Source organism: Thalia democratica, chromosome 9, assembly GCF_965202585.1.
Source record: "Thalia democratica chromosome 9, ktThaDemo2.hap1.1, whole genome shotgun sequence".
Taxonomy (NCBI): domain Eukaryota; kingdom Metazoa; phylum Chordata; class Thaliacea; order Salpida; family Salpidae; genus Thalia; species Thalia democratica.
Genome location: NC_139173.1, coordinates 7,605,752 through 7,626,488, shown reverse-complemented (window position 1 = coordinate 7,626,488; position 20,737 = coordinate 7,605,752). Strand labels below are relative to the sequence as shown.

The window sequence follows — 20,737 nt, the reverse complement described above, 5'->3', positions numbered from 1 at the left end:
TCACTTCATTTTGAACTATGACTTATTGAAGAGAAAAATATTTCATTTTTTATTTTGTTGTTTACGAATTTTTAACTAAACCATATAAAAACTTAGTTGATTATTTTCGCTAAATTTTTTCTTATTCATTAACCTGTTTTAATGAAGTTAACAGCTTAAAAACGTTTATAGAACTTCAGTCTATTTTTATTCAACTAATAGAAGAAAGTACTTTTTTTTCTCACTACAACAGTTATCATTTTTAAAATGTTTTTTATTTTATTTTTTATAATTTGTTAATGAAACAATACTTAGTTTTTATTAAACTTATTAAAAAAATTATTTACGATCAATAAGCTTCAACTATTTTGTAAAACCAATTTTTAATCTTAACTTCTCTTTATGAAACTGGTTATGTTAGTATCATAAGAACTATATTTTTTCACTTTAACAAAAACTTAAAGTTTTAGTTTGAAGCTGACCGCAGTGCTCAACGTTTTAAGTAAAAATTGCATCTGACGAAAATTAAATTGCTCAATTTAAATTAAAAAAAAAGTATTTTAACATTAAAAACCAAATCCACTTAATCTAGAATAAGTTTCAATTAAGACGTCAATTAAGAGTATGTTATAGCCGTTTCTTCACTTTAAGTATTTTTCTTAAAAGTATTTTAAAGCAAAGTAATTTATAATTTTTACACTCCAAATGTGAGAAAATTTATAAAATGCTTATACAGAAAAAGTATGGCAAACAATTACACAACTAAATTTAATTAGCTTTAGAACACCTTCCATCGCTAATATCAATTGCAAGCGACTTCACCGCACTCCATGCATCAGTTACTGCGTTGGGGATTTCCCTAAAAAATTTTTAAGTTGTTCTTTTGTATTTACTTTGAATATGTTTTTAAGTTATAAACTTAACTAGTTTTTTACACTTAATCGTTTGGTTAATGTTTAGACTTTAATTATTCGTTGAGTTACCTTTAAGGCAAAAACTACCTTTGATTTTCTAGACATTTTCAAAATAAAAAGTTTAGAAAACTTCTAAGTATTTCTTTAATAGATTATTTTTCTAATAAAGTATTAAAAAGTGTTTTAAGCTACTAATATGATCTTAGTCTAAGATTTTTTATACTGTGATTTAAGCTGTTTTTGTTATGTTCAAATATTTGATAAAAGAATTAAAATAAAATAAACACATTTAAAAAATATTCAGTTGTTTTAATATAGTAATTCTATATAACCAAAATCAAGTTTCTTACTCTTCACGCAGAGAAAAATGATTGTTTCCTGGCAGTTCTACAACAAAACTGCAAATTATCTTTTTTTCAATAAAAAAATAATCAGCTGCCGTCCCAGAAGCTTTATCTGTCAGCATAAATTACACATTTAAAAAATTAAAAGCAATGTTAATATCAACAAAAACTGTTAACTATTTTATTCACAATAGAATAAAACCACAGAAACTAAAAAAATACCTTAACTTAAAATATTTAAACAATGTTTTTTATAAAACATTTTAATATTATTTTCTGTATAATGTTTTCCTAAATGTTAAACAAAGTGTTTTAATTTTACTTTTCTTATAAGTTTAACTATGTATTCTAAAGTTAAAGAACTATAACTATAAAAAAAAGCTTTTCTAATGATTATTGTAAACAAGGTAGAAAAAAAAACTGCAAAGTATAAAAGTTTTAAGTAGAGTTCTGTTTTAAAATACTAATACTATTAAAAAAATCTTTATAAGTATATTACATGGAATTGAAATATAACTATAGTTATACTTTGAGTAGTTAGACTTTTAGTAAAATTCAAACTCAAAAATTATAAGTTTTATTGGTCTGTAATTCTTAAAATTTCAATAATTATAATAACCATGAAAAATTGCTTACAGCAATCGTGTAAGATTTAAAACATTTTTATAACTTATTACTAACATAAAATTTTTCCTGATTTTCCAACTCTGTAATGGTGGTTATCACATTGTTCTATCATTGTTGCCATGTTTTCTGCTGCTTTGTTCTGTTAGTAAGAAACACAATGTACAATGTTTAAAGTATCTTCCAAAAATAAAAGAGAACAGTCCCAAGTTGTTTCAAAACTTACTTTTTTTAAATAAAAAAAAATAAAAACAGTTAACAATTGATATTGGGCTAATTTTACTAAAAAAAAAAACGATTGATAATAAACTAATAAATACTAATAAACTAATTTTAAATAAATTACAAAGATGTTATACATAATAAAAACTAACTTTAAAAAATTAAAATATGTATATTTGAAACGTACAAAAAACTAACAATAGTTTGTTCGTGTTCTGTTTTATTGTTGGTGTACGACAGAGGTGTCAATATAAGCTTTCCGTAAGAATGAAAATCTATAAAACCTTTCACATTTTCCAGCTTGTCAATGTAGTCGACTAGTGCTCTGGTGCAGTTCTGTAAATAGGATTAATTAGTACTGTCAATTGGTGTCAAATATTTGCTTAAAAAAGAACTAACTTCCGATAGTGGTGTGTCGCCTCTGTACAGATATTTATCACATTTGTCTTTTTTAGAAGATAAGTCTAAAAAATGAGTTGCGTTTTTTTACAGATCGAAAGTTTATTTATTACAGGTTTATCTTTTTTATAAAATGTTTTATTTTTAGTTATGATTTTAGTAACTTTATAATATCTTATACAGTCCATTTTTAACAAACTTTTGTTTGGAGGTTTTATTCGTACTTTGTCATAAAAGAAAACTAAATATATTATTATGCTACTTCAATAAAAAAAAGACTCAGAATAAATTTCATCAACTTATTAAAAAACACATTTATGCGTATAAGACAGCCAGTTAAGCTTAATAATATTAACAAAACAAACAAACTAGTTTTTAAGTAATTTTAACTTTAACTAATAATTTATTTGTTTTAAACAAGCAAACAATGCAAACAAACGCGTGTTCCACGCTGTCGGAAAATTTCTGTTAGGGTCGGCCCCAACGCACTTTCCCCACCTGGTGTCGCTGTTGGTGCGCGTTCCCCTCCACATCCTGTCCTGATTGTAAATTATTTTAATACAAATGATAGTTTTACGGTGAAAAAAAGCTTTTGCTTGGAACACAAAAAGCTGCTAACTGCGCTAGTACTCCTCGAATTTAATTGGCATAAACTTGATTTTAGATTCCGGAAATAAACTATTTATTATATTTCGTTTGCAACGTAATATTGTTTAAATTCGAGCTTTAATCTAAAAAAAAACTTAAAAAACATTTGACTTAATCACTTTAAAGTTGTTAATTTTAAGAAGATTTATGAGAAAATCTGAGCTGCGTAATTTTTTCATAATGTCCTAAAAACTACCAAATCAGAAACTAAAACTGTCATAATATGATCAACTAATAAGAATAAATATTTTTTTGTTTTATTTGTTTTTTTCTGTTCTAGTAGTTTTTAAGCCAAGAAAAAAGGTAGTGCGATATCACTTTTTTCACTACCGTTTGAACAACTCATAAGGATTTGTTTGTATAAGAAGACTAATCAAATAATAAAAACTTTTTCCCAACTGAACACGTATCCATCTGGGTTCATCACTGGAAGAACGGTGAATGAAATTTTTTCAAACTTTTCTCGAAGTTGGTGGTTTCCGGTGGTGAAAACTTCCACTAACTAAAAGTTAAAAAGTTTAAAAATTGTTTATAGTTTTAATTTATAAAGCTTGATAAATATTTAACTTTTTTTATAATTCCGACGCACGACACAGGACCAATCCATTCTCTGGAGTGCACCCCGCAATTTATGAACAGCTTTTTATATTTTTCATTGAAATTTACCTTAGAAACAACTCGGTTGTTTACTAATTATTTTTTTATAGATTTTTCTTCATTTAATTTAAGTTAAATAAAAGTCTAAGAAAGTAGTTTTTTTTTTTTTGAATTTTAAATTGTGTTCATTACAAAAACTATAAATTTTAGATATCAATATATAACTAGTATTAACAATAACTTTTTTACAAAACAGTAAAACGTTTGTTAAAAAAATTACACAAATGAAAACTAGTTTAAACGTATTTTGATATATAGCTCAAATTATTATCTAAACTTTGTATGAACAATGTTAATAATGAAGATAGTTTTTTAAAAAGCTATTAAAGTATACTTATTTAAGTAATTAAATTTTATTAACAATATTTTAACACATAAAATACTACTTTATATTAATTACTTTCGTATAAAGGTAAAAACAAACAACTGACGAAAAAAATAAAAGTTTAGTCTTAACTTTCTTATAATTATATTTATTTTAATTAAATTTCAGGATTTTTCAGTTTATAATGCACAAGAATTTTTTTATGTAATCTGGATGAGTACAGCTTGCAACAATATAGCTTACTGTAATGGCGTTTATTTTTCTATTTTCATAAGAATATCCTAAAATCTCCTCCTTCAAAAGTTCACTGTTTTCAGTCACTACACTATTCATCCATTCTTGAATCTAAAATATTCCTAATTATGTATTTGTTTTTGACACTCTTATTAAAAATATTACCTGATTAAAGTTCATAAAACCTTCTTTTTGATTAATTACAGAACTTTTTTTGTTGTGATTGTTACCACGAATTATTGTTTCTATTCTTCTCTTCATTCTTGAGAGGAAGCTTTGGCGTTTTTCCATATCTATTAGATCTTGTACATTATTGGCGGTTTCTATGTAACTGACTCTAAAATTTATGGAGTAAAAAATAAAGTAGTATAAAAGTTTTATAATTCAAAATGAATTTCGTTGAAGTAAATTACTTTATTTGAAAATTAAAATAGTAAACGGTATATATTCAAGATATTTAAGTTAAATTTTTTAAGTTAAACTTAGTAATATTAAACTTACTTATTCAAAAGTCTTGATCTAAGTGCCTAAAATCATACCTTAAGTTTATGTTATATATAGTTGATTAGCTTAAAAGTTTAATTACAAACAACTTAAAAATTACATATCACATGTATATTAACTTTAAATTTGTCCAACTTCTCAAAAACACAGTCTAACTAAAGCATAAAGATTAGCATACATGAAGTTTCAAAGTCAAGTTCAAAAACTTTAGGTTAAATAAAATAAGATTTAGTTTAACACATTTTATAAAAACAAAAACATACAATAAGACAACAAATATACTTTTGTTTAGTTTTTGACAGCATTTTTTTTCGGTAAATTCGGTAAGAAAATTAAATTATAAAAGAAATGCGAATTTCAAAAAATCAACACAACTATGATACATAAACTACTAAATATAAAAATACTTTAAATACATTATCGAAAATACTTCAATATTTGTTAACATAAAACAGTTTTAACGAAATATTAAATAAGTTTCAAGTTTTTATTTCTTATGTTCAGAACATAGAACAACTGCTAAAAAAATTTTTTATAAAAAACTTGCAAATATGCACCTTGGAGTTGGTTTTTTCAAGATTTCTAAACAAACAATTTCGAAAAAATATTGTTCAGACATTCAACAAACCTGTTTGCTTCAAAATAGTTTTGTACCTTGATGTAATCAGGTCCAGCTACCATAAAGGTCGGTGGATTAATGGACAGTTCGTCCAACTGTGTAAAGTTTATTGGTATAAGTTATTCTATCATTTATAAACAAGTATTTGTTAAGTTGTAAACTGTAGTGATTGACAAAACGTACTATTTTTATTTCCTGAAGACATACTTTTATGTTTGACTTAATATTTGAAATAATAATTTTTATAAAAAACAACTTAAGATAGTAATGAAATGACTATTAAAACAGGTACTTATTATTAAGTTTTCTTAGAACTAATATGAAAAATATATTAATACTTACTTTGTTTAAACAATTTAAGTTAGAAATAAAAATGTTGATACTGCACAACACAGAAAATAACTACACATTCTGTTAAAAGAACATAAGTATTTGTAATAGCTAGAAATACCAGTTTTATTTTTAATGATTGTGCTTTAAATAGTAACATAATTTTATTTTATCAATTTTAACAAGTAACCTGAGGAAAACTGCTCAGTAATTTTGCATAACAGTCACTTGTGCAGTTTTCAGCTTGAAAAATTTTGTACCTGCAAAAAATTATTTTGTTGAGTTTATTGTAACTCTATGGAAATTTTTATTACCATAAACTTTTAGCGTAGAATTAGTTGAAACGATATTTTAAGTTAAGTGCTTACCTAATTTAATCTGCAAAACGAAAAAAGCAAAAACATTGTTATGGTGAAAATACTTTTAAAACGAAAAGAAAACAAATTTATTTGAATTTAATTGAAAAACTATACTAACAATATTTTATACAAGAGCAATTTAGCGTTTTTATTACAACTTTGTATTTAAAAGCTTAGCTTATAAGAGTCTTATAAAAACTTGTCAAATAAAAAAGATGCAAAAATATGTTTAACCCTCTATAACTTTCTTCTTTACTAGTTAATTCACACGTTGCGAATATGACAGAAACTGATAAAAGTTTAAGTATTCTATACCTAAGTTTATACATTAACATCTGTTGAATTAAAAAAATTTATTAATTAAAGTGAGCTTTAATTAAAATTTGTATAAACCTTACAATAACGTTCTGACAAAATAGTAATAGGCTTGCTATCAGAAAAAATTTGCTATTCGTGCCGTGGTAAAAATATTATTCATTAAAAAAATACACAACATTGAAAACAAAAACGATAACAGTAATGCAACAAAACGGTAAATAAAAATTATTTTCCTTATTAAACAACTTTTAACAATTTATGTCTTTTACTAAACTTAAATAATACGTAAAATTGTTTATAACTTATATCTGCTTACAAGGTTTAGGTCTTGACATTAAGCTTTGAAATTTTAGTACGTTTTTGATTTTATTATAATATCTTAGTAATAGCAAATATAAAATACAAACTATAAACTACTTCTTAAAGTTGTTAGTCTATCGATTGTTTAATATTTTGTTGTGTTGCGGTATAATCGTTCTACTAAAGATATACGAATAAATAATGTTTCTTCCAAGTAATCATTTACTATAAAACACCTTTTAAACTTTTTCTTTTTTTTTTCGAAAGTTTATAAAAAAACTACAATTGTTAATAGAATTCTTTCTTTAACCTAAAAATCAGTAAATAAAAACACAAAGTACTGTAGAAAATCTTATAAAAAAATTGTTAAATATTTTTCTGATTTTTCAATAAAATGAAAAAGCAAATAGATTTTCTAATTTAATTTTGTTGCATGTGTGTTTTTTTTTTGTTTCGAACTTCCGTAACAAACAACTATGACTAACAGTTTGAGTTACATAGAACAAAATTTATATAACTTATGTAAAAGTTAATTACTAAAAGATACAATCATTTAACAGTCTCACCGTTTTAAATTATTTTCATTTATTATTTACTAGTAATTTATCGCAGTTAATCTTTTAACATAATCAAACAATTTTTTGTAAGACTTAAATTGTACATTATCAGTTTTAGCTTGTTGTTTTTTTGACTTAACTATTTATTATCAGTATTTACAAACTTAGTTTTCGTTTTGTTAGAAACCATAAAAAAATCTCATTTTAGAGATATTTCGCACATTTGTGTAAATGTATATTTAAGTACGCTGAACACTTTTACTTAATTGTGCTTTCATTGTTTTATTCCAAGGAATTTATTTCGTTAGGATCTTTTTTAACAAAAATACTAGCATTATAATCTTTTAATAGTTCTAAATTAAAAAACATATACTTTACACTTTATAAACTATGCAAATATAGAGATAAGAAAACTAATAGCCACATTTTGTCCTAGACATGATACGTTAAAAGGTATCCATAGTGTGCAACTCGATAACCGAAAGGTTCTTCAGACACCAGACCCTAAGACCAAATGTTTTTAGCGTTTTTTTTTGTCATTCATTAAAACAATGAAACAATAACAATATAATTAAATATCTAAAATAAAAAGCGTTTAAATGATGTATAAAAAGCTAGCTAAAAACTAAAATTTAACAAGATTTTATTGAGTTATAAATAAAAATCTCACTCATTTTGTTATAGTTTACTTAGTGACAAAAAAAGACGCTCAAAATATTTGGTCCTAGGACCTGGTGCACAAAAAAACCTTTCGGTTATTGATTGCTACCATTTTCTTACCATTTAAAATTTACAACTTAAATAATTCCATTCCAGCATTTCAAAAGCTTTTTTCCAAGAGATCTGGACAGTAGAATAAGTTAATTATCATTTCTAACCCGCGATCATTTCTAACCCGACCAGTAAAACTTTGTTTAATTTTAAATTGTTTTGGTCAGCTAATGTTTTGAAATAAAGTCTCATAAAGTTTTTCTTAAATTAAAATTTAGTTTACTTTGTCTCAAATAAAACTTATGTTTGATAGTTTGCTAAAAGCATACTTTTAATTTTATTAACTTATTATAACCTCAATCTATACTCATTGTTTTTACGTTTTTCTTCTTATTAATCTGCTTAAATGGTACTTTTTTAATTATCTTAAAAGATTTACTGAACTGTTGATATTTTTCAAATTTCTGCTTTGTGGAATTTCAATGTAAGATATTAAAGCTATTTTTAGTTATATTTTTTCGTTACTTTCGAAGCAAAAATATTTTAATGCAAGTAAACCTATGCAAATGTAATTTTTAGATACAAAAATCTTCAAATTACTGTCTACAAGCTACGCCTGTAAGTCTAGCGCAAACTTTGTATAGATTTTTAATAATTTATTAAAATTTTAGTTTCCAATTTCATCTAAAAAACTTACAAAAATAGATTTACAACTTGCACAGACCTACTTAGATAATGGAATATAAATAAACGTTATGTAAATGTACTTAAATAATTTCGTTTTATTTAGTGAATGATCGAAATTTTTAGATATAACCTAGCTATTAATGATTTAAAAAATAGTTATGTTATGTCATCTAACTAACTGTAAAAGCATGTTATGTATTTCTGCTGACCATCTTGCTTAAAATCTGATAACTCAGTCATCTATGTTCATGCGTTCTCTTTTCAATGCTCTAACACAAATATTAAAACAGGATTACAATATGCTAACATGGACTGAAATCGTCAGTGCCAGTCTTTAACCTAGTTGTTAGTTGCATAATCATTGTTTTTAGTTCCTTCTTTTTACCAGAACTTAAATCGGAAACGATGGTCGCCTAATGTTTGAGTCCATTTGATCTAGTCTAATTTTATGACAAGAATCAGCTGTTTGCGTTGCCTCAACCTTAAAATAAGAATGATTTGTCAACATAGAACATAACTCTTGAAGTCTGCTCCAAAAAGATTTTTAGATTGTTTTTTGCTGTAACTACTCACTAAATCTTCTACAGCTTGTTGATGCCTGCATACAGTTGTGAATAAAAAAGGTTGGTTTTCTACTTATTATCAATAAATTTTAAATGGTCATTACTGTTCTAAATTTATTTGAGTGTTAAATGAAAACAGAGAACTATAATTTATTATACGTTTTGTTTTCCACATTAAAATTTTTAACTTGTATTTATTTTCGAACTTCAATATTGTCTAGACTTAACAAAAAAACTTATGGCAATAGCACCAATTGCATTAGGCATGAAGCTAGAAGCTGCAAAACAATTTAAAATGTACTTATAAGTTTAAGTTTAGTACACAAAATTGCTGGTTGTATAATCACTGTGTTACATTTTAATTTTTTGTTGTAAAACGTTTCTAAGTAACCTGACCAGCTTATTTTCAGGTCGTCGAAATGTTAATTTTCAAATGAATTTCTCAACCTTAAAAAACTGTTTTGTAAACAATATTGACAGACAATGCAACATGTATAGGCAGAAAAGAGCTTTTTATTGAAATTAAAAACTACATTAGATGAGACTGTTCGTATCTAGCAATCAGTACAATAGACTACCGCTTAAGTACGCACTTTTTTTGGTACGCACCCCGCCTTAAGTACGCACTTATCAAGAAAGACAAAATCGAGATTGGATTCTCATTTCAGCATTGAAAATCTTAAGAAGTTCCCTCATATTATCACGGGAGACATATGTTGGCTTTGGCGGTGCAACTTTACCTTTATCCTTAGACTTGTTCCATAGAGTCATTTCTGACGCTTTCCATCCATTTTTCTAGTTTTAACTTTTATTCAAAAAGTTTCAGAATATCTGCAAAAGAAAGGCTTATTTCAATGTGACATAATATAAAACTAGTTAACCACAAAAACTAGTTACAAAATTTATAAAGTCAAAATAAACATATAAAAAGAAACAACAACAAAAAATTAAAGTTAAAAAAAGTTAATGAGCATCTTATCATTGTGCACTTATACTATAAATGTTTCTACTGGTATAAATTTTCTTACAAAAAACGGTCCTGAAACGTTTTTCTCTCAAATAAAAAAAACCAAACACTTTTTAGCTAATAAAAAAATTATAATAAATGTATTATTAATTATTTAGAAACTTTTTATAGAAAAAATAAATCATTTTAAAATCTATTAAAAAATTTTGTAGATTAGAATTAGGTGTTAACTGTTACTTAAAATAAAAAGACTTGTTTATTTGGCTTAATTATTTGGTGGCTAGTTGTGAGAAAGAAAACAAACAACTAAAATTCATATTGTACTATGTTGTCAAAAAGTACGCACTACCCGTGCTGAGTACACACTTTTTGGTCGCGTTCAATTTGCGTACTTAAGCGGTAGTCTACTGTATTTAATTTATAGCCTGTAGAAATTCGCTATAGAATTAATGATGATTAAATGTAGTCAATTAATCTTGACGTTTTTTTATACAAAGCCTTCAAAATATTTTTAAAACAGTGACTTATGGTAAATTTTCAAAATTTCTTTCAGGTTTTTAAAGGTCTATTTTTAGATTAAACTTAAGTTTAAGGTAAGAAACTGTGTTAAATAGTAAAAAACATTGAAAGGAGACTACTTAAGTACTTATATGAGTTTTATAATAGAAAAATTTTTCTTTGATGACAAAAAAAAAATTATCGATATGATAGACATTTTGTGCTATATCAAAATTCTACCAAACATGTTAAAATTATTAAAAATTCCAAGTTTTTCTGTGATTTCTGTTTAAAATTTATAGTATTTTTCAAGGTTTTTTTGCCTAAATTGTCAAATTCCAAGTAAAAAGGGCAACCCTGTTAAAATCAGTAAAAATTTAACAAAAAAACACCCCTAATTTTTTTTTTTAGTTAAAATTGTGTTGAATGAAAAATTTTTCCCTTAACTTATTATTTATAGTTTGATTGGCTATTTGTTGAAGTTTAATCTATGTTCAGGTTATTTATAAGCTACCACAGCCAAGTTAAAAATAACAGTTACATTTGTTTAGCTAAAGAATATTCTTTTGTTATTATTTGTGATTATATTATAACATTTATAAAGTATCTAAAGCAGTGGTTCCCAACCTTTTTGATGCCCCGCACCCCTAAAGTCTCTTAATTTGATCTCGCACCCCTAACACTATATGCTATAATTATCTATTAATAATTTGATTATAAAATCATTTTGTTCATTAATTAATAATTTTTTTTTTAATATTTATCATAGTGTACTATATTAACAGAAATAAAATTTAAAAACATAACAAACTATATTCGAACAAGTTTTATCTATTTTTTATAAGGTAGAAAACATCTCTAGAACTCACTCTTCCCTCTGCAACGATAAACGTTTTCTGAAGCTAAGCAAGTGAGTTTAGAGCTCATCACTTGTAATTGTACTTGCTCATTTTTAAACTAACTAAAAAAAATTACTTTTCAATTAAACGAAAAAAAAAACAAATCTATCTTTCTAAAAAAACTTTTTTTTTTTCAATTAACATTAACAAAAAACTAAACTAATCTTATACATTTAATAAAAAAATCCTAAATGGCAGGTCGCTATACTCACAAGGTATTTAACAAGTTATTAAAATTTCATTCATGCAATATTATTTTGAAAAGATTAAGAACTTAATTTTAAATCTACTCTAAAGTTAATGACTTTTTTGTTTGTATTTATTGCACAAAACTTTCTGAAAACGTGGTATTGTGTTGCTGATGGCAATTTGTATGTTTGCCTGTGCATTCAAGCGGTTTTTTGGTTTAGTTTTTGTTGAAAAAAGATTATAAATTTAGACTTAACAAGTAAGTCGTTGCGAATGGAATGAGAGTACTTAGTGCTTTTTCACCTAATTTTGGAAACATATTCATTGAACAACACTAGTATTGTTCAAAGTTTTGCTTTTAAATTGCATTTTGAGAAAACGGTTCATGCATAATTCAATAAGTTTTATCTTTTAACGATTCATCATTGGACATGTGATTCAAATTAAAAGAATATGGATTTATCATCCATTCTTCAGAAATTCCCAGTTCTCCTTTTTTAAAATATCCGTCAAATGACTTGGATAGTATTTTCAAATGGTTCATAATTTCTGCACGCACACTTGGTACTAAACACTCATCTTCATCAGTCACTTCTTCGAGTAATGTAAAGTTTGATAAATTGCCTCTTTCAACTCGTCGACACCAGAGATTTAACTTTTTTTAAATAAAATTAATTTATTCAGAAAATTAGCGCCAACTTTTTTTATAACAAAATGTACTTTTTAATTTTGTAAACTTTATCAAAGATTGAAAATCTCCTTATTTATCATACACAAAAGGAAAAGCCATCTCGCACCCCCTGGAATACTGTCTCGCACCCCCAAGGGGTGCGAGCACCCCTGGTTGGGAACCCCTGATCTAAAGTATACTTTCAAAATTTTACGCATGTAAACCGTAATTTGAAGCAGTAAAGAAACTTATAACTATTTATTAAACATCGAAATAGAAAACAATATCACTATAATCACAAAAACACACATCAACGCTATTTCCGCAGCATAGCAACGTTATTAGATACAGTAGTCTTCTCATACTTCTGCCAGATTGTTGCTTGTTGTTCAACCGAACCTAGGTTTTTCTGCTTTATCAACGGCTAGAACTAAACACGCTCCTTCACTCGCTGATTTCAATACAGTTATCTGTTGAAATAAATTGAATTAATTAAGTTCTTGTAGCTGTCTATCTAATTACATAGTTTGTACAAATCAAGAATTCTGGTAATAAGTAATAAAGGATAACTGGTAGTTCTTTTTAAGGTTAGTTAAGTTTATTATCATTATCCAATTATGACAAAAGTTAAATTGTTAAAAAGTTTATTACTTAACAATTGTTTCACGCTAGTGCGATGATCACAAGTAAAAGTAAACAAACTAATAAGTTGCAACGGACAAACATTTTATATAGTTTTAGATAAGTAATTAGTTGATTAGGTGATTAGTTAACTAATTGAATTTTAGTAATAATCAGCAAGATAAATTATAATTAACGTAAATACAATCATAACAAAAATCAAACGATAAAAACAAAACTATATAATGAAAACAAAGGTAGATTAAACTTAAATCTAGCAAATTAAGACTTTAATGCTAGATTTAAGTTTAATCTACCTTTGTTTTCATTATATAGTTTTGTTTTTATCGTTTGATTTTTGTTATGATTGTATTTACGTTAATTATAATTTATCTTGCTGATTATTACTAAAATTCAATTAGTTAACTAATCACCTAATCAACTAATTACTTATCTAAAACTATATAAAATGTTTGTCCGTTGCAACTTATTAGTTTGTTTACTTTTACTTGTGATCATCGCACTAGCGTGAAACAATTGTTAAGTAATAAACTTTTTAACAATTTAACTTTTGTCATAATTGTATAAAGGCTCCTTAATTGTGAAGCTCTTTAAAAATTTATTGTTAAAACAACCTTAATATATTATCATTATCATTGTAACTTGAGTATACTTTTTATAAAAATCAATTTTAATCTGAAACGTCTTTTTTATCTTACTTATTTGTTATGACTTGTAAACTTTAAAACTAGCAAGCTTAGTTGCAAGATTTTTATCAGCTCATAACCTCATTTTATATAACATTGTGTATTGTTTATTGAATATACATGTGCGAGTTCAAAAATTCTGAAATGTCTGCTAGCAATTAACTAAAAATAACATATTTAATCTTTATACTCTCAACTAGTATTTCAAAAACCTAAAAGTTTATTCTCCAATAACAAGAGCGATATGATTTAGAAAAGAATATTTAAAAATGCTATTTAACTAAAATAAAGTATAGTCGTAAGCAAATCGACATACTTTAATTAACAATTTGTTTCATAAGTTTAATTAATTTTAACTAATATAATAAACACTTAATTATTTTATGTTTGAAAAATTAATTTCACTAATAATAAATGGTTGTATATATTCAATTATGTAGATTTTTTTTTAATGTTTTTACCTAAAAACAATAAAAAATATGTTTGAAATCTCTATATATAATGATTTCAAATCTTTTAGTAATAGTTGTAGTATCATGGGTTAATTTTTTTAAACATATCTCATAAGGCAACTTAATCTTGTTTAAGACTTTTATTGGAAGTTTTTTTTTTTTTAATATAGTTACAGATTTAATTAAATTAATTATTATTCAGTTTTGAGTACAACTAAAAGAATACATGAACTTGTTATAAATTAACTACTTTCCTAATATATTTTTCAATGGTTGAAACAATACTTGTATATTTTGTGCTAAACTTAAATAATAGATTATATTTTTTTAGAATTAATAACAATTTCTCACCTTAACAAAGAATATTCCCACACGCAAGCATTGTAATTATCGCACAAATTTTCATTGTTTATATCAACTTCAAACCTAACAAATGTTTATAATTGAAATTTATACGTTAATAATTACAGAATGAATAGCAAGCTTTATTCAACAAGTAGCGTACTAACAAGGTACAATGTAATTTTAAATGAAAAAAATTGCTTAACAGAGAATGTAAATAAACAAAAACTGTTTAAGTTTAGTTGAATGCTTAAATGCAGATATGAACAAAAACTTTATAAATTATTAAGTTTAACAACTGTAAAACAGAGTGAGAATTCTTTTAATTAAAATAAATAAGACTTGGATAAATAAATAAAACTTATTAACTTTGTTGTTGTAAAATGTAAGTATTATTATTTACTTTTAGAAAAGATACTATTTATAACTATACATTTTTAAATTAATATTGAAACAATAATACTACTGATTGTAATTTTTAATAAACACTCACTTAAAAAGAAAAAAAACTTCTTGAGCGAATTTCTTTAATTTTTGACTTCTGAAAATCTAAATTTAGATTTTATACTCCCTACCAATTTTTTTTAAGAAATACTTTTTTTAATATTTCAGCTACTATGAAGTTTGTGTCTTAAAATTATTGATAAAAAAGTTTCAAGAAAACGAGAAGAAAAGAATATAATAATTAAACTTAAACTTATATTTTATTTTTGTTTTTAAAAAATCTTTGTTTATATCAAATAAACATTTTATACAAAATTGCAGAAACACTAATCAAAAATATGTTGAAGAGTATGATAGTGTAATGTTAGGCTATTTTTCTTAAAAGGCCAAAATAGTCATAAAAACTCTAGGAACGCTAAAACATGTCTTCAGTTGGAGTTTTGGAGATTTTGGGAGAGTGTGTTGCCAAAGTTAAGTTTTTTTAGTTTTCTCTGCAAGAAAGAATTTTTAGTAAATAAAGCAACTGTTAGTCCTTATTTATTTTCTGCTTACATTTCATCATTTTATTATTTGCAACCTCATAGTTATTTTGTTTGATAATAAATTTAGTAGTTTTATTGTTGTATATATTTTATTAGTGATTTTCAGTACTATTTTAGTGATAATTAAGGTTTAAGTTTTCTATATTTATAAAAGTTGGGCCATTTAGTAGTTTTATAGTTGTGTATAATCTATTATTGATTTTTAGTGACATTTAAGGTTAAAGTTTCTGTAGTTATTAAATAAAATTAAGTTCTATTTAAAATATTGATATTTATATTTCTGTTCTTATTGATATTCTTGTATTCATATTCGTCACATATTGATATTCATATTTTATATTTAATTGATATTTGTATATATTATTTACTTCTTATATGTACTTGAATATGAGTAAGAGACACTGTACTCGTAGTCAAGAGAAGGGTACTGGCCAGAGCCATGCAACTATTAGAAGTGACTCTGAGGCAGTACCTGTTCCTCATTTAAATACTACGTTGAAGTCGATCAATTCAGATAAGGATGTGGAGGTCTTTTCTAAGCCTTTTTACTCCGTAAGAAGTCATAGTTGGTATGATCTAATCAAAAGTCGGTGGTGGGACTCAAAACACTATTACGGGCTATCATTGGGTCGGTTGTTAGAGACGAATGATTGGAAGATGAATAGATTAAAACAGTTCATTAATGACCAGAAAGAGCGTCACTCGAATCTTTACCTATGCAATACTATTGGAGATCGTTCTGGCATATTTCTCGTTAGAGGGTTGGTTGATGATGATCTAATAGTTTCGTCTGAGGATAGGTCATTCGCCGTTAGGTTCACTCTAAGAAATTTGGATCTGAATAATAAAGGAAGGGTTAGACCTGGGATTGTAGTGGCAATATTTAGAAATGAAGTTACATTAGCTCCTAACTATAATGCTTCTCGAGCAGACATAGTTACTAATAGCCTCTTCTGTTTGTGGGACAATAAGCGCAACGACAATTTTGTTAACTTTAAGCGTAGTTTTGGTGGAATAGGTTACGGTCAGAGATCTGAGTGGATTGAGATTGACGCTTCGCGTAGCTTGGTTGACATACGTAGTGTGAAGAACATAAGTAAAATAAAGGTTAATCAGCGAAGATTGTGCGATTTGTTGGATTGCAATTTGAGGGGCGAAGATGTGAAAGTACTACAGTTTAAGGCCAACACATTAGATCGGGGAAGTTTACATAAGGTCAGCGCCATAAAGGGAGATGTTGTTAAGTTGCCTATCATTGCAAAACACACTGATAGGAGGAATGGGTTGGTAACAGTTTTGGTCGACAATTCTGTCAGTCTGATTTATGAGGGTTACCTCGATTATGTAGTCGAGTCAGACAATCGTAGATTTATAGTTCAGGATTTAAGTCATGGTTCAAGGTTAGATGAGAAGGTCCTTCCCCCTACTGTCATACACATTCAAGATGATCAGAGTGTAGCTTCGCTGGCCGCAGAGATGTTATTGATGGGTGAGTGGCTAGGTTTTGATATATTGCCGGATAAGGAAGGTGGCATGCTAGTAACTGGCAAGTTGCTGGATTCCGCTTCTTCGGTGATTAACCATAACGGAAGAAGAATTATATTAGATAAAGTCAACTGGAAAGTTAAGCGAACTACAGACCTGGGGCTCGCGGGCGCGGGGGACAGTAGGAGGTGGACTGATGAGGATCGTCTTTTACTTAAGAAGAAAGAGTTTTTAAGGCACTTGGACAGATCGGATTGTGATGGCGAACTTGCCATGTTAGAGGACGAGTGGCATAAGGGTCAATTAATTCTAAACTTCAGACGAAAAAAGAGAATCAATCTGATGATGATTGATTGTTTGCTAAAAGATTATGACATCTTTATCAATTATAAGACTGCAGGTGATTTGTGTTACGCCTTAGCTGCTTACGATTTCGTTATGGATAATAATTGTAGGAAATTAAAACATAAAAGAAAAATAGCCTAACATTACAATAGCACTATGTAGGGAATTTAATCTTTCGAATACTAAGGAACTAACTTTTATCATTAGTGATAGTGAAACAGTTAGTTCTTTATTATTCGAGAAATTAAATTACCTACATAGTGCTATTATGTTCACCAAAGAAACTTAGGAAAATAATCAAATACCTTTTTTGGATGTTTCAATTGAAAGAAAAGATGATAAAATTATCACATAAGTATCCAGAAATCCTTCGTTCCCAGGTCAACATCTAAATTTTCAATCTTATTGTAGCAAGAGATGAAAAATAGGTTAAACTAAACCCTTATTTCACAGAGCTATTATAATTTGTTTTCCAGAAGTTTTTAAGATTGAACTTAATATTATAAAAGAAATGCTATCCTAATTTTTTGATTGATAAAGTTTCTAAAACTGAAATAAAGAAATTAAACTACATAAAACCTTATGGTCCTGAGAAATGTCCAGTTATTTTCATTTTGCCTTATGCAGGTGAAAATCGACTAAGATTGAAAGAAACATCGAGAAATTGACGGAAAAAGTTTATCATGCTGCTAAACTTAAGTTATTTTTTCAACTAGTTCTGTTTTAAGTCCTAAACCTTATACCCAACAAACATTAAGGTTGCGTGGTTTACGCGTTTGAATGCTATTGCTCAAACAGTTATATTGGTAATACATCTACACACCTTGAAACCAGAATTAAAGAGCACATTCCAAAAAGTGTAAGACAACATATCAAAAATCAGCCAAAGACGGTTAGTATAGCAACTTCAAATGAATTGAATAGATCTTCAACATTAAAAAATGTAGTTAAAAATCCAATTTGTTGTAAAAGTCAAAGTGAAAAGAAATTTAAATATTAAGAAGTTTCAACAATATTTTGACCTGGTAAAAATTAAAGCCTTTTACAGTCATTAAAATCAACTTAAATAGTGTAAGCTGAAAGGTTTTAAATTTGTTTAGTTGATTAGCTGCTCCATGTCAATGACTGTACAGTCAAAACTTTTCTTAGAATAAATTTAAGTACTGCTAGTGCTAGAAACACTTGGCAGAAAAAAAAAAAAAAAATTTATTCTGGAAACTGATGAAAAAATAAAATAAGATAAGACAAATATTTTTGAATTAAAGATAGGTGAGTACCAAAATCTATGTACCACAAAATCTTACTTATGATTTTGATATTACGACTGTAACAAGTTATATAATTTAGAATCCAGTACATTTGAAGAGGGATTCTGTACACTTTTGAAGAAATTCATTCATAAAAAAATTAAACAACCACAGTGACCTTTTGTTTGCAAACAATTGATGCAAAATTCTTAATTCTTAACAAAAAAACAGTGCGTTTCTTTAGAGAAGATGCTAAATGTAAAATTCCAGGTTAGTAAGAAGTAAAACATAAATATAAACTTTAGTTAGTTAAAAAGTTTAGGTTGTAAAGCAAAAGATGCTGTTTAGTTAAGATTTTTCACTAAAAACGATAAGGTTTTGTAACAACTAATAACTTCCTTTTGTACAAACGGCATAACCAATTTAAGTGGAATTTTTTTTTAATGTTATACCAAGACAACCAGGGCAAAACAAAATGTTTAAGATAACTTTGATGGCATGTTTAACGCTACATGAAGTTAATGTTGAAAGTTAAAAAAAGTGAGTGTGTTAAGAAGTATATATGTAATTTATACATATGATATTCAAAGTTATTTGAAGTATACGCTACATAGTAAGTTCCATGTTAGTAAGAAGTAAAACTTTATTGACAGCTTTTGTTTTCACAACTGATAATATGATCTTATTTAATAAATAGGTTGTTTTGCAAAATAAAAATTGTTTACTAAAAGCTTTTAAAAAATGATCTTTACAAAATAACTTTCTTTCGTACAAACGAAATTACTCATTTAAAAGGAAAGTGTTCGAAAAGCTAAATAAATACAAGTTTGCTGTGTACATGTGTACCGAGAAAGTACGAGATTGTAAATTTTTCTATAAATGCAATTATTATTTTAATTGTATACAATAGGTTTGGAACCATTAGCAATTCAGTTAAAAACAAGCCTCTTTTTTGACGCAACAGGGAGTGTGATCAAAAAACCAGCTGAAGTTCCAAGTTAAACTTGATTTAATAACAAATTATCAAAATTGTTTGGTAACGATTGAAGTTTTAAATATACAAGTTTTCCAAAACAACTAAGTTACTAGAGTAGTTATAGTTTTAGAATTCAAAGCGTTGAGTTAAACAAAACAAGCTTAAACATCACAGGTAATATTTTTTATTATGCATTGTACTTGGTGGTCATGGCAGAGGTGAGCCTACTCTTTCAGTCGCAGAAATGATTTAAATTCACAGAAAACAATTGATGTGCAAGCATTTCTGTTAAACTGGTATTATCGGTTTAAAAAGTTCAGTAGAGTTCCTATATGGAAAATCTGAGTAAATTTTTTTTTATCCATTTTTACACACTATTTCGAGTGTATTTAATAATGAAACCTTGCACAGCTACATCACAAGGTAAGTATGAAATGTATTACATATCGTGTATCAATTTAAAACGTAAATAAATAGGTATAACAAGAAGGAAGTGAACAATAAAAAAAAACTATCATACCTATTTGATTTTAAAACATCATGAAAGCAGTGACGAACCATATCAACAAAGCTACTAATAACAAGACTGCTAAAAGGTTTCACGGTCATGTGTTTGCTTCAATGGTAAGTTTTAAAAGCTAGTTACATAACGTACTTTTTAAAAAGAAATTTTTGGTTCAACTGTGATGATTTAGACCAAATAATAGTAACCTTTCACAATTTGTGCGCACTCTGCTTGTGTGAAAAATCTAGCGACCACTCAACTAGAGCAGAAATTTATTTAAAATCAATAGCTTTTCAAGATGGAAAAGCCAAAGACATCCTTAAAAATTAAGGTGATATTATTCAGGCCAAGGATGCTGAAGATAGCTATGCTTCTGATGAAAGTTTTAAGCACTCAGTCTATGGGAAAAAAAAATTTGTAAGTGTATCTTTAAGTTTGTACAAAAGATAAATTAAAATCGTTTGTACTTCAAGTATTTTCCAAAAATGTGAGAAACTACCACAAGGAACAGGAAGTGCAAATATTTTTTATACACCTAAGCTACCAAAGTACCT

The 20,737-nt window shown here is 26.6% G+C and overlaps 1 protein-coding gene across 1 annotated transcript; it reads right to left on the bottom strand.

Annotated features, from left to right (window-relative positions):
- Window positions 1–747: 747 nt before the first annotated feature.
- LOC145844378 (carboxypeptidase B-like) lies at window positions 748–15,665 on the bottom strand. The gene is made up of 13 exons (XM_082951774.1): window positions 15,661–15,665; window positions 14,649–14,723; window positions 5,990–6,059; window positions 5,479–5,564; window positions 4,512–4,683; window positions 4,356–4,457; window positions 3,519–3,632; window positions 2,922–3,021; window positions 2,483–2,547; window positions 2,282–2,419; window positions 1,919–2,003; window positions 1,244–1,349; window positions 748–838 (listed from the first exon to the last, which is right to left on the bottom strand). The coding sequence occupies exons 1-13, from the start codon at window positions 15,663–15,665 to the stop codon at window positions 748–750; spliced, it is 1,209 nt and encodes a 402-aa protein (XP_082807900.1).
- Window positions 15,666–20,737: the final 5,072 nt, after the last annotated feature.